Source organism: Stegodyphus dumicola, chromosome 2, assembly GCF_044657685.1.
Source record: "Stegodyphus dumicola isolate Sdum_Otavi_A_Nest chromosome 2, ASM4465768v1".
Taxonomy (NCBI): domain Eukaryota; kingdom Metazoa; phylum Arthropoda; class Arachnida; order Araneae; family Eresidae; genus Stegodyphus; species Stegodyphus dumicola.
The window spans coordinates 264,442,645-264,457,768 of record NC_140769.1 but is presented as its reverse complement, the minus strand read 5'-3'; the positions used below and the strand labels follow the sequence as shown (position 1 = coordinate 264,457,768).

The 15,124-nt window shown below is 32.9% G+C and overlaps 1 protein-coding gene across 1 annotated transcript in view; it reads right to left on the bottom strand.

Annotated features, from left to right (window-relative positions):
* Window positions 1–2,165: 2,165 nt before the first annotated feature.
* Window positions 2,166–15,124, bottom strand: part of Sc2 (trans-2,3-enoyl-CoA reductase Sc2) — a 56,646-nt gene continuing 43,687 nt past the window's right edge. The window contains exons 8-12 of the mRNA XM_035351350.2: window positions 14,334–14,406; window positions 14,051–14,094; window positions 4,303–4,360; window positions 4,086–4,220; window positions 2,166–2,461 (exon numbers count right to left, since the gene is read on the bottom strand). Of these exons, the coding sequence (XP_035207241.1) occupies window positions 2,334–2,461; window positions 4,086–4,220; window positions 4,303–4,360; window positions 14,051–14,094; window positions 14,334–14,406 (438 nt within the window). The 3' untranslated portion in view covers window positions 2,166–2,333. The remainder of the gene's footprint in view (window positions 2,462–4,085; window positions 4,221–4,302; window positions 4,361–14,050; window positions 14,095–14,333; window positions 14,407–15,124) is intronic.

Here is a 15,124-nt window from a genome sequence, read left to right as displayed (position 1 = left end):
AACAAAACCTTTCATTACTTGTCTACTATTTTTTAACTCCGATAATTTCCTTTTAAAATAGCCTTCAGATTTATCCTTTAAACGCTTAGATTCAAGATATCTTTTAAGAGACGACTTTGATTGGATAATAGTTCACTCTAAATAACACATTGAGGTTGCGGGTCCATTTCGTCTCCATTCCAAGTGAATCCAAATGATAACCTTCATTATATTTTCTAGAAACATTTTTCTTTTCAATATTCTTAGTGCTAGTACATTGTCCTGGATTCATTACCTGTGAATCGTCACTTTCCCGCTTAGTCAAACCTAGGCATGTTTCCATTTTGAACACCTAAGTTTGTTTTATTATTTTTTCACAAATATTTAAGTGCACAATATATTAAGAGTTCTTCAAAAACATACGACGATAATTCTCAAATCGCGTACAAAAGTAAGGAATAGAAAGCAACAAGACAAAATAACTGCTGTTAGAGAGAGCAAACCGACGTTAAAAAATTATTCTCATTGAAAATGGAGCAATATGAGCCCGGAAATCGCGACATGTAAAGTGCTGACATGCTAATAAATCGATAAACTCTAAAAGAGAATTAATAAGACCAGAGTCGTAGCTAGGGTTTTCAGCGCCCAGGGACAGCTGAAGACTTCGGCGCCCCCTACTGCTTGCCAAGGATGGAAAACATTTAATTCTAAAATGCCGCAACATCAGTTTGGCACACCTTGGATTCTGCGCCCGGGGGCAGATGCCCCCACTAGCTACGCCCCCGAATAAGACACAATTATCTTTTTTATATGAACCAATTTTTATTTCCTATTAAGTACAGCAACCATTTCTATCACGCTTTTTAAAAACATCATTTATGGCAAATTTTGTAATGTCTACGTCAAAAAGAATATTTGTGAAATGTAGAACATGGGAGAACCATGAAAACTGTCATGCAGACAGATCGTTTGCCTCTTGCTAAAGTCTATAAGCGGCTATTGACCTTGAATAAAGCTCCGCATAAATTTAGGAGTGTTGGAGAAAAACCTCAATCAGGACGTCGGGGTTTTAAATTTTGAACTTAATATTTAAAAGTACTTTGCTTCTTTGCGTTCCACCGGTTGAGAACCCCTGGTCTAGACGATCAGTTACTTGATCAGCTGGCTGTTAAATTTGAGCAACTCTTATTGGGTAGCGGTTTGTACAAACTGCTTGCTGGTCTGCCTCCAACTTCATGGCGTTATTTAAAACGCTTTTATATCATTGACATCAGACATTATTCGCAGGGCTTTCTGTATCTCAGAACAACAAGAATAAACAAAATGTATTTCTGCATTAATTGGCTAACTGTAATTTTAAACATCATAAATACAAATGCAAATTGTTTATAATGTTCTTGGAAGTTAGAAAATAAAAACTTCTGAAGTTTTTGATTCAAAGTGCACAATCATGACAATCTAGAGTGATGAACTATACAAATATAGCTAAACACACTAGGCTTTCACTATTTTCATGAATTTCACACAGATATGGACATGCCTCATTGATTACAGATTGACTGGCTATGCTTGATAAGGTCATCTCAAACTATGCCTATTTTGTGCTGTAACGTTCCCCTTCTTTGAAGAACACTTGGTCACCCACCCTAAAAGAAGGGACAGAGGACCCTCTTCTCGCCTCCTCCAGGAGAGGGGACTAGACTTCCCCCCCTGGTTGCAGGTGGGAGAAAAGAAAGATTGAGACGTGAAAGAGAAAAGAGCGGATGCTGGCTTTGCACGCTGAAATGAAAATGTATTTGAAAGTTTTTCTAAAATGTAATCTGTACATAGTTGTATATATAAATAAATATTTAGCCTAGAACAGGTCTTGTTTATTTGGCGGAGATATGACTATGGTACAGTGCCTTGAAATAATGGTGTTATTTTCTAACAATAGCCCTTATCATCATACTCATTGCTTAAAGTTGTACCCTGAATTAACTTTCTAAGACAAATAAATACTTATATGATTCATTTACTTACGAATTTACTTGATTAGCAGTCTATTTTTTTAAAAATTAGAAAATACTGCTAGTTAACAAAGCTTAAAAAAAAAAAAAAAAAAAAAAAAAAAAAGTGAAATTTTTGCCAGCATTTTCCATATTTCAGTTCATTTATCTTTAAATCTCATACATAAATAGAAATACTTCTATATATATCCAAAAATTTTAATGAGCCACTGACAATCCAACAGTAAATATCAGAGTTTAGAAAAGTAACACTGAAAACAAAAACATTTTAAGTAGTGAATGTAAATTGGAATGCCTGTATTTTGAGACCAGCTACAAAGCAAACCAACACAAAAATATAGTATTTCAAAGAATAAATGGAATGATAGCTTTTCTGTTCTTGGGATACTTGGGGAATTCCTTTTTATAGTTGCGGTGTTTTCCGAGAGCCCATACGGTCATCTGGTACAGCCCCGCCAAAGTAAAGAGACCAGCTGTGAGAAAAAAAATTAAATTCAGTATTGGTAATGTAACAGAAGTAATCACACTGTATTAACCTTCATAGTTAATGCAGAATAAAACTGAAAATTTTAAAGACTATTTAAGAACAACTGCTTTTTGACAACTTCAAGTTAAAGAGCTATGAAGACCTAGAGGTCAAGTACTTTTAAATATATGCCAAAAATATAATACATTTTAAACCTTAAGATTCAAATTTCGTAATCATAAACCTGTTAATTACAAATAATTATATTAGAATTTCTCTTTACTGGCACAACAGAACCTTCTAGCTTCTGGATAAGAGATTTTTCTAGATAAATGAATGTATATTTCTAGAATTTACCTGGCCACCTATATGGTATAGTAATTAGTGGAGTCAAATGAGATACCGAAGGGTCTGAGTTTGAATCCCAGAGAACACATGGATACAAATTGTCTGTCCTCTCATGGGGGTAATGGTGGCTGCCTATTAGGTGCTCCAGAATAAAATGGCTGCCACTTCTGGCCTTAGGAGTGGTCAATTCTAGAAAAACAAGTGCCCGCCGAAAAGAAAAAAAAAAAAAAGAAGCATTTACCTGATCATGTTTTGTGATGCAATGTGTAGAAATTACAATGTACTAAGTCTGTTGCTCATGGTTTTTGATTTACCAGCCACAATTAAACACAAGAGGGAAAACAATTATAAACTAATGGCAAATGTATTAAACTCACATTTCTAACACCATTGTTCACTCATCGCTAATTCAAACCTGTTTGATCTAATTCTTTATGCCAAAGCAAAGACCAAGGAATGTTTATGTCCCACCACATTAAAAATTTCATATCAATGCCAACAGCTTTATGCAAGTCGACAACTATTCACTTAGATAACAGTCTTCATGTGGGTGTCCCAGCATCTTAATGAAGATTGCATTCTTTATGGTCAAACTGGGTTTCATAATGGTGCTAGAGACCAATTTGCAAAAGGAGACAGCACCTTTACCCTAGTTGGCAATTTTTCACTTGGATAAAAATCTTCACATGCAGTCCAGGCATCTCATTGAAGATCACATTCTTCACAGAATGAACTCCTTTCATAAGGATACTGGGCATTTTGTAACAAACTTGTGAAATGTGCTAGCACCTTTACAACCTAATAGGAAATTATTCACTTGAATAAAATTCTTCACGTGGCATCCAGGCATCTTGATGAAGACCACATTCTTTATGGTACAAACTGAATTTCATAAAGGTGCTGGCCACCCCCATGTCTTGGCAAACAATGACCAATGTGTAAAAGGGTGCTAACACATTTTATTATATTTTGGCATAGGTACAGACTGTGCCAGGTTTTTAACACCGAAAGATGTGATAAAAACCTGGCATAGTTCAACTTACGGCATAGTGTTCAATGGTTTTACCCATTTCTTCACCAATGAACTTTCTATAAACTCAAATAAACTGCAAAAATCAGGAAGTTGGGGGTTTTGATATGTAGACTACACAGCCTATGTTAAAATTAGCAAACCTAGACTTTAATTAAACAGATACCTAGCCAAAATTTGCATAAATTAAAATTAATAATAAATTGCCAGTATCTAGCATGGTCATGAAAAATTACAAAATTTATTTATCTACCTGGTAAGCACTGTGTCATTACAGAAAATGATATCCAGGACAGAACTTCATACGTGTAGTTGGGACAGGAAACCAAGTTGAAAAGATATGTAAACGGATTGCCAGTTGCAAGAGGAATTTTTCTCTCTGTACTTCCTGTTAAAAAAATTACTCAGTCAAAAACATTTCTCATGTTACATCATTCTTGATTAGAAAAAGTACTTCAGATATATTTTACCTGCAGGTCGCAGATTGCGCAGAGCAAGGTGAATACTCAAATTTCCCAACTCGGCAAACTGTAAAGAAGACAGAAGGAAATATATATATAAAAATATAAGAGAAATATAATAGTATAAGAATAATTTAATCAAATTAAATTTAAGAGCTATACAATCAAAACATAAAAATATAAGAGTATAAAACGTACGAGTATGAATCAAATGTAAGAATATTCATACAAAACAGGAGTAAAAAATTTACTTTCACTTTAATGCTTTTGAATCGTATGATTACGCAAAAAAAATTAAATGAAAAGTCATGCAATAAGTTCTTTTAAGATAGCAAGAGAAAAAAATTTAGCTGACAGTGGAGAGGTATGTTTGTTTCCTCTTATATCCTAGCTTTTATGAATAGCATGCAGCCGGATGTTATGAGTGTGTGCAGGTACATTCTGGCACATATGTCAATAAATATTAACTCAACAAATGGCACTACATTCAGGTTGCTTTATTCTGCTGTTGCTTTTGATATAAATAGGGTAGCTGCTCCTCCCATTTAAGCAGGATTTTTTCCTCCCTCAAGAAGAAGGACCTGTAGCTGACACCTTCAAAACTAGAAGTGTTTTATTCAAAATCTACGCTAAAATAACGTTGCTGTTCTGCCTAATTTTAAAGGTTTGGTTTATTTTAAATAATCAAATAATTAAAAGTTATATTAATAGCTAATAACATAAGTATTAATGCAGATATCCATAGTTACTGAAGATAAAGATATCGAAGGCACTTGTTGTACAGCATGTAGCTAAATCTGGTACAGTATCAAAAGCACTGTTTATTTTAAACAAGATTGTGGAGTTGGTAAGGAAATTGACCAATTCCAGCTCATGGAATTTTAAAGACTCTGACTTCTTCATAGAAATGTAAACATACACATAGGTTACAGCTTATTTTTTTAATATAAAAGAAGCAATGGATGATACAGAAAAAAAAAAAAAAAATTATTGCATAGCAGATTATTTATATTAATGAGCGTTATTATGAAATGGAAAAACTACCATTAGTAATTTCTAAGAAACAGTATAGTTTCGACAAGCTCTTCTTCGATAAAGGACCATAGATCCGATTTGATAAACTTCAGAGCCGAGATTAGTTTTCCACACAAATTGTATTTTAATTCTGTTTTCTTTATATATATATAAGCGGTTTAAATGTTTGTCGTCGATAGTTTATTGTTGTCACTCAGAAAAACGAGCATGGAAATAAACGTTTCCGCAGTTTTTAATTAATATTTCGCCCGATTGAAGTCGTACGAAGATAAGAATGGTATCGATGGATTCGGAGAATTTTTTGGAATCCGAGGATACGCGTCTCGAATTTCAACTTGGCGCTGTTCTGTAGATATTCGAGAAAAAAGAATTTGGCACGTAGCCAAATCCCTCTAATAGGGAAAACCCAAGAAAGAAAGTGGAAAATGTAGGGGAAAATTAGTTTTTAATTAATATTTCGGCTTCGGCCCCACGAAGACACGAATGGTCAAAATGGTGTGCCATGGACCTGCAGAATCCAACGATGTGCTTCACTAAACCCCGGAGCCAGCCGTTTCGGAGAAGATCATGTTACTTCACCCATATATATATATGCGGCTTAAGTGTCTGTTTGTCGCCGATAGTTTATTGGTTGTTTGCGTAACTGTACTAGCCAATGGAGTAAAGTTGCCATGGCACAGGGATGCCGTTTCAATTGACAATTTCCTGTAAAACTTGCCTTTGCTATAACCATCAATAAGTCTCCCGACCAAACGCTTAAGCATGTTGGCATTTTTTTACTTGAGCTTGCATTTGGACATGGTCAACTTTATGTTGCCAGTTCAAGAGTTTGTGAAAGAACGGAAAATAAAATTAAAAATAATTGATAGTCCTCTGCAAGGCAAGCTTAAAAATGATGGAAAGATCTACACAAGAAATGTTGTGTACAAAGAGATCTTTGACATGTGAATTAACATTTTATTATTTAAATCACCTTTATTTACTGAGCTAGCTGTGGCTTTTAAGAAATGTACCACCAGTGGTTTCCTTCATTGCACTCTACTTTAAGCAATTAAGCAAGAAGGGGGAAATCCCATGGGGCAGTAAGCAAAGGGGCGTCCTTGCCGCCTGCCCTGGGTAATTCAGTTTCAATTAGCAGACACCTTTGCACAAATCATATTTATTGAGCTAGCGGTGGCTCTTAAGAAATGTACCACCAGTGGTTTCTTTCACTGCACTCTACTTTAAGTAATTAAGCAAATAGAAGGGGGAAACCCCATGGGGCAATAAACAAAGGGGCATCCTCGCCGCCTGCCCTGGGTAATTCAGTTTCAAATCATTTTAATTACAATTTATAATATCTAGAACAGCGGTCATTTTGTATGACTGCGAGCTTTCTAGTTGGAAATAACTAAATACACTACAGCATCAAAAATAATTGAAATACAGTTGAACTCCACAATAATGAACTTAATGGAAACAAAAATTTGGTTTGCTATACCGAATCACGTAAAAAAAAAAAAAAAAAAAAAAAAAAAAAGAACTATCTCACAATATAGAGTAAAACTTGATTCAAGAATCACGCAGAAAGAGTGATTAACTTTGTTACATCTCTCAAAAGATGTTAACAGTTAAACACCTTAAAAATTAATTACAATTATTATTACATGCAGTTACTAAATTCTTTTTCATTGCTTCCAATTTCACCAAAAGCTAATAATTTTTACACAAAATATTACTTAACATAAAAGTTAACACTTGGATGCATCCCTCCCCTTACACATCTCTATCTAAAATATGCATTTACAATCTTGAACAAGGATCAGCATTTAACAAGATTGCTATCTGATAGCTCAATCAAAGAACTACAATGTAAACAAAATACTGATTCAAGCTCTTTGTCTCAAGAGATTTTTTGGCTCCAAGTGTGACAAAGTAAGATCTCTTATGACAGTGATCTCAAACTAGTGGCCTGAGGGTGACATGTGGCACTCTGATGCAATCCATGAAGATAGTATTTCAGTTATGTATCTCTTGCACATACAGTGTTGTAAAGATTTGAGTTACTTGAAGTCTTGAGTTCACATTATTTTCATTTCCCTTACAACAAACTTGACTAATATACCAAAAAATCTATAAATACAGCTAATTATTTACAATGTGATATAAATCTTATTCAAAGATTTGAAGATACAGACACTTAACATTTATTCGTACTTGTAAAAAAATAATAAATTCAGTTATAAATTTTTGCACTAAGAATAATTGTTTTGTTCAGGAATCCATTTACATATGAAAAGAGTTTTTTCATAGTTGAAAATTAATAAGAAAAGAATCCTATTGACCAATCAGCACTGACAAACTGTGATGAAGAGTATCAAACTGTAGTAAGAAATAAAAAAATTATAATTATTAACATACAAACATGTAATTTTTTTTATGCATTGAAGAATCATTTCATAAAAAAAGTGAGTGAGACTAGGCTTTTGTTATTTATACTCAAATTTGTCTTTCTTGGTAAATTTTTTCTGAAAACTTTTCAAGTAAGATATTAAATGATTAATTACATATGTTAGAATTATTCGAAAGAAATGACGGTCTAAGGATTTCATACTTCAAAGTCTAAGGTCTAAGGATTCATACATATTCAAAGCGTAACCAACAAAAATATCTTACTGGTACCAAAATTACAGTTTTTAGATAAAAAGATAAAATATAAATTTGAATTCTTTCCCCCCCCTTTTTTTGTGTGTGTTAATGTATGTTTTTGATAAATATTTAGTAAGATTTAAAATATTTCTTATTTTGCAAAAAGAAAACTGTTTATCAACTATTTTCAGATTGTGCGTTTGGACCCACTTGCAATTTGAGTTTGAGACAACTGTCCTAAGTCACTGGTCTAAAACTAGCAGCCTGCATGCAGCTCCCACAGTAACATTATGCAGCCTACGAATATATTTTAATTTGTTGCAAACACAGCGTTGCAATAATTTCAAGATTTTATTTATTTCAGGTCCTAATTTATATTATTTTTCTCACCATTAAAAACAAATACAGTCAAAAGTCGTTAATTCGGACACCCATAATCCGGACCTCAAAGCTACAAACTTTCTGCGCATGCGTCACGTCGACCTTTACGGCTGTGAATAGGTGTGTGCGCATGCGCAAAATACGTTTACTCATGTGTGTTTAATGTATAATGGACGGTATAAGCTAAGCTAAAATTATCTAATTCAGTTAATGTTGCAGATTGCGTTGTTCCTTAATCTTCGAATAGGATACGGCTTATTATTTTTTGCAGACTGTTAGAGCAATTTTATAAAAGTAAGCTTGAACTTTTGATTATGTCAAATAGAATTTACGATATATATTTACTAATATGTAAAAGATCTACCAAAGAGAAAGCATGTTTTGAAGTCCATTAAACAAAAGTTGCATTGCTGCAAAAAATGACCTAACCATTCAAAAATTGTTTATCTATTTCATGCTGCTCTGTGGTGGGGGATGGGGGGGGAACTGCGCGCAATGAATTGGAAGTTGATCTGTCAGCAGTATCCGTATCTTCAGGGCAGATGTTTTCAATGCCGCAGCGCACCATTAAATTGGAAGTTGATCTGTCAGCATTATCCTTATCTTCAGGGCAGATGTTTTCATTTTATTTGGCTTATAATTCCTTACTAAATGTAGTATTTCATCTCGATGTATTCCGTCTTTGATATGATTTAAATCAAATTCCTCATCATTATAAATATCAGGAATACACATAAAATAGTTTTCTGGTTGCAATTTTCTAATTTCGACTATGCGTAATGTATGCTTTACACATGTGTGCGTTGAAAGAAATGATGGATTGAGTTGCCAAGCAGCTTGGTTTCGATTTTAAACATTTAAAGCTTGGCACAATAAACAAAATTTTCAATAACTATGGATTTTCAGGGGATCAGACACAAGTCCTTCTTCTTAAGGAGGACTGCAGAATAAAAAGAAATTCTTTAAAAACACATATACAGTCAAAAGTCGTTAATTCGGACACCCATAATCCGGACCTCAAAGCTAAAAACTTTCTGCGCATGTGCCGCGTTGACGCATGCGCATAAGCGTTTTTAAGCGTGCGCGTAAGACCTTTACGACTGCGCATTTGCGTGTGCACAAGCGCAGAATACGTTTTTACTGCGCGTTTAATGTATAATGGACGGTATAAGCTAAAATTATCTAATTGTCTATTTCAGTTAATGTTGATGATTGCATTGTTCCTTAATCTTCGAATTGGATCCGGCTTATTATTTTTTGCAGACTGTAAGAGCAATTTTATAAAAGTAAGCTTGAACTTTTGATTATGTCAAATAGAATTTCCGATTCTGGAGCTGCCAAAGGATCTACAAAGCGAAAGTATATTTCGATGTCCATAAAACAAAAAGTGAAATTGCTGTAAAAAATGGATAAAGGCATATCCTTTGTTTCTCTAACCATTCTGAAATCTGTTTATCAATTTCACGCTGCTCTGCGGGGGACGTTGTGGCGCGCAATGGATTGGAAGTTGATCTGTCAGCACTATCCTTATCTTTAGGGCAGATGTTTTTATTTTATTAAGCTTATAATTCCTTACTAAATGTAGTATTTCATCTCGATGTACTCTGTCTTTGATAGAATTTAAATCAAATTCCTCGTCATTATAATTCACCTCCAATAGTGAAGAAAGTGACACAGAGGTTATTGAAAACGAAAAAATTTCGATTGGCAAATTAGTTGGTATTCTCGACACAGCAATTATAGGACTTGAACAGCGGAACTTTGTAACTGAAGAAGAAATTATGTCTGTTTATAGAATTAAGAGAAAGTATTATCACATAAAACGAAGCAAACAACTTACATTGAAAGAAATGTTTAATAAAGTAAACAAATAAATATTAAGCCTTTTTTTCTTTTTTAATTTTGATATCCTTTACATCATAATTGCTCTTTATTTCATAAATTACGTTTTCATATTTTTAATTTTATAATTTCTGCATGCCATCTTACCAGATTTAAACAATTAGCAATTTTATGAAAGTAAGCCTGAACTTTCGATTATGTCAAAAAGAATTTCCGATTCTGAAGCTGCCAAAGGATCTACAAAGTGAAAGCATGTTTCGATGTCCATCAAACAAAAAGTGGAATTGCTGCAAAAAATGGATAAAGGCATATCCTTTGTTTCTCTAACCATTCCGAAATCTGTTTATCAATTTCACGTTGCTCTGCGGGGGGAGGTGGGGGAAACGTTGTGGCGTGCAATGAACTGGAAGTTGATCTGTCAGCACTATGCTTATCTTTAGGGTAGATGTTTTTAATTTATTTGGCTTATAATTCCTTACTAAATGTAGTATTTTATCTCGATGTACTCCATCTTAATATATTTAAATCAAATTTTATTGATATGATTTAAATCAAATTACTCGTCATTATAAATATTACGAATACACGTCAAATAGTTTTCTGGTTGCAATTTTCTAATTTTGACTATGCGCAATATATGCTTTATGCATGCGCGTGTTGAAAGAAATGTTTAACTTCTTCACAGCCCTACAATGAAACAATCAGAAACGGCCGAGATTGCAATCTTGTTTTCTTCCCTCCTCCTCCTTCCTTTTCTTCCCTCCTTATCCGAGATCGTAATCTTGTTTTCTTTCCCAAATGCATTGTATAAGTTACTCTTAGGACAGCTTGTCCTAAGAGGTTTCCTATCTTTTGTTTGATCGTGACATTTCGTTGTTGATTCTTTTGTGGAACAATGTGGTTTTAAGCTTTAAGCAGCAATAAAAGAGCAGTTTAAAAATTTAAGGATTATATTTATTTTTAAACAATTTATTCTTCCTATAAAAATAACGGAAATAAACAAAATCTCAGTCGTGATCATAACAAAGTCGGAAAGGCTTCTTGGTCTGACCTTCAGAATAGTTTTATAAAGAACGGGGTCAAAGGCTAATGCTCTCTCTCATGGCTCTTCATACCTATTTTTTGCGTCAATGGACAGGGAGGGGAGGAAATTGCTGTGAAACGGGAAAACTATTTCGGGCAGTCCGGTATTTTGAGGATACAGGTTAGCGAAAGGTCTGGATTTCAAAGAGTTAACAAACTAAACAATTAAATATTAAGCTTTTTTTTTTTTTGGTAAATTTTGATACCTTTAGACCATAATTGCTCTTTATTTCATAAATTATGGTTTCATATTTTTAATTTTATAATTTCTGCATGCCATCTTACCAGATTTAAATTGATGATCTATAATCCGGAATCGCCGAAGTTCCGACGAGTCCGGATTAAAGACTTTTGACTGTATAAGGATAGTTTATAGATGACAAATATACACAATGTGTGGCATATGATGGCCAATAGATAATTACTTGCCACATGCCAAAAAGCATGGCTAGTGCATAACAGAAAAGAATTCTGTACATGTACTTGAAACTATAATTAATTAACATTTAAATAACTGTTCATCTACATCTAGGAACCAAACCATTTGTTGATCCAGAGGCTAAATGATTCTGCTATCTTTGGCCCTGCAAAGAAGAGAAAGGCATCCAAAAAGGAACATGGTTTCAGAACTTATGCATTCCATTTTCCACCAACCTATGATTTAATTATTTATAGAGAGAGGAACTGACTTTTATTGATTTTTGTGAATGACAGCTTCAGTTAAATCACAACATGACAATGGGCTGGAACAATTATCTCCAACAGGTTTATTGCAACTCCTTGAAGAGTTTTGGTATGAACAAAACTGTTGAAAACTTGTTAACAAAATGGAAACATAACACAAGTCATGTATTGTACACACCCTCCATAGTAGGTTTTCTGAGGTTTCTGTAGAGAAACGGGAGAATGCTTTAGTTGCTATTCCAGATGGCTCTGTTAAGACTTTAATGGATGCAATACAGAATAACATATCAGATGGACTGCAGGATTCTTCAGAGTGAAGCAGTCTTTTAATTTTATTGATCCAGTTACGAGCTGTCATACCCAATCTATCTTATGTTTTCAGAGCAGTGCTAAATGGCAGAATAAATGCTAAAGAGGTATTGTCTGACAACATTTTGACATTACTCGACAGTTACTTAGTAGAATTCATGTGGTGCCGTCTACATGTGAAGGCTGAAATGTTTTCTGTCATATTAGTGGATATTTGTAAATTTATGTTTTTTGCTTAGTGCCCCCATTTATATCAGCTTACGCTATTTCCTAATTAAGAATGAAAAATTCTATATAAAAATAAATGCTATTTGTAATAACAAATTGCTACCTAAAAACTATTCTTCTATGCTGTCATTATTTATTCTCAAGTTTTTATTCCACTTAAGAAATTTTCTTCAAAAACTTAGAAATTTTTTATTATTTGTTGATTTTTAGTTTAAATTAAAGTAAGTTGTATAATGATTAGTGAAACACACCAGATTTATTTGAAATAAATGTCACATTGATATATTTAGTGTCAATATGTTTGAATTATAGAAAGTATCTTGTGAATACCAAACGTTAGATTTCAGACAGAAAATAAAAGTAAATAACATTTTTTTCCCATTGTGCTGTTACTATAATTTATGTACGTTTTGATAAATATTTAATACAAAAAACTTAAAATTTATTTATTTGATAAAAATTTTTAATTCTGCTAAAAGATTTCTTGGAATGTCAGCTGTCTTCAGATTGTGCATTTGGCCCACATGCAATTTGAGTTTGAGACCACTGTCCTAAGGTATGTTTATTGTGTGTTCTGGTTTTCAGTTGAGCACTCTACCTGCTTACGGTTCAGAATACAGAGAAAGGTAGAGGTGAGGACAAAAGAAGTGTTTTTTTTTTTTTATTTTTATAGTATTAAACAGAAAGAATTTGAGGGTAAGTAATTTTTTAGTTGAACACTGCAGAAATACTGGAAAAAAGAAAAATTTTAAAAAATGTCACAGTACCCAGAAAGTTTTTTTTTATATCCAATTTTTATACATCTGAAAATTTGTTATAGCCATATAAAATAAAATTAAGTCTACAGGAAAGTAGACGGGAAAAAAATTTATTCATTATTATCCAGAGGGTCATAAGCTGAGTTTACTATAATGCAATTTGAATTCAGTAGTCTTTTACAAAAGTAGCATGAAAAATTTGAATAATAGTTCCAGAACATTTTGTAATCCTAACCAAAATAAACTGATGTGTGTATTTCATTCTATGTACATCACTCAACCAGCTTTACTTTTATTTTCTTCAGTAAAATTAGTTTTTATTTAGATTAAATTTCATTATTATTTAGTACATTATACTGCATAAAAATAAAGAATTCCCAAGTGCTAGCAAACATTCGTTGAACAGTAAGATGGTATTTCCTCAAAACCTTAAGGCTGATCTATGACAACATCTGATTGTGGTATCCTTGAACAGTGCATTCACTATTCATTATTGAGTATACGTGAGGAATGTTCTTATATCAGCATTTAAATTTTGTGGTATATTAACGTACACTCTTTCTTACAGTAAATGTTTTCTTCCAACTAAAAAATCATCCATGAAATTTGTGTAAAAAGCACTGTAACTACAGGGAGTTGATTTGGAAAAGATAAACACAACATATTAAAAAAGACCAAAGGAATTTAGAAGCAATGAATACCAGAGTATAGAAAATGAACTCCTATTCTTTTAAACGTTATTTAAATTTATATATTTAAAAATCTGATAAATTTTAGCAAGCGATTAAGTTATGAAAGGGGATACTTACGACAAAACCAGCAAGACCAAGATACATTTGAACATTACTATAACCTAGAAAAGTACACAAAATTAGTATGGAAGAGGTATTAAAACTTCTAATAAATGAAATAAAATAAACCTTTTTTAATTGCATCCAAACACAGTTCTCATAAGCAACATTTTAACTATATTTTTTAAAAATTTCATATACATCTTTCTATATCAAAGGTTTCCATATAAACACGCGCAATTTGTACGAAAGGAAACAAACATTTGCATAAATATGCATAGTTAATAAAATAATTACTTACTAGGAGGTGTGTACAGAGGATGATTAACATAGTAGCCAATGTACAAGCCAAATAACCAATAGTAGGAGCAATTCTAAATATGGGGGAAAATATAAATATTATATCTTTACCACATGAAAAATATATTAAACTTTAAAATTCAGGTAATCTAACCTATAGCTTTCAATCCTTTTTTTAAAAAATATTTCATGCTTTTTTTGTTCAATTTTCATTCTAAATCGTTACTGGCAGGAACAGCGAAGCTGGTCTGACCAGCAGTCAACTAACATAACATAAAGATGTCAGGCACATTTTGTAAGCTAATCATGAGACTAGCTACTCTTTCTTATATACATTCTATGACCCCCCCCTCCCCCCAAAAAAAATTAAGCGCCAAGAAAGTGTTATCTGAATGGGACAAAAATATGTACACTGCTCAAAAAAAAAAAAAAAAAAAAAAAAAAAAAAGGACAGTGCTATATCTCCCGTTCTACTGGGGCGATTCACGAAATTCAAATTGCGTTCTTCATGTCTCGAAAGCACGACTTAGGATATATATTAGATTTATATATAGCACTATTCTAACATAGGTATTTTGACACAAAATCGGACTTTTTCTGAAATAACATATCATTTTTTTACATATTTCGATTCTACGTCTCAAATTATGCCAGAATACCAAGTTTTGTAAAAATCGTACGAGTAGTTTTTGAAATATTAGCTCTCAAAATTTTAGCTCCTCAATGTTAATTGAATTTGGCAAATATTTATTAATATCTCTTTTTTTATTAAACTTTTTTGATTTTTTCTCT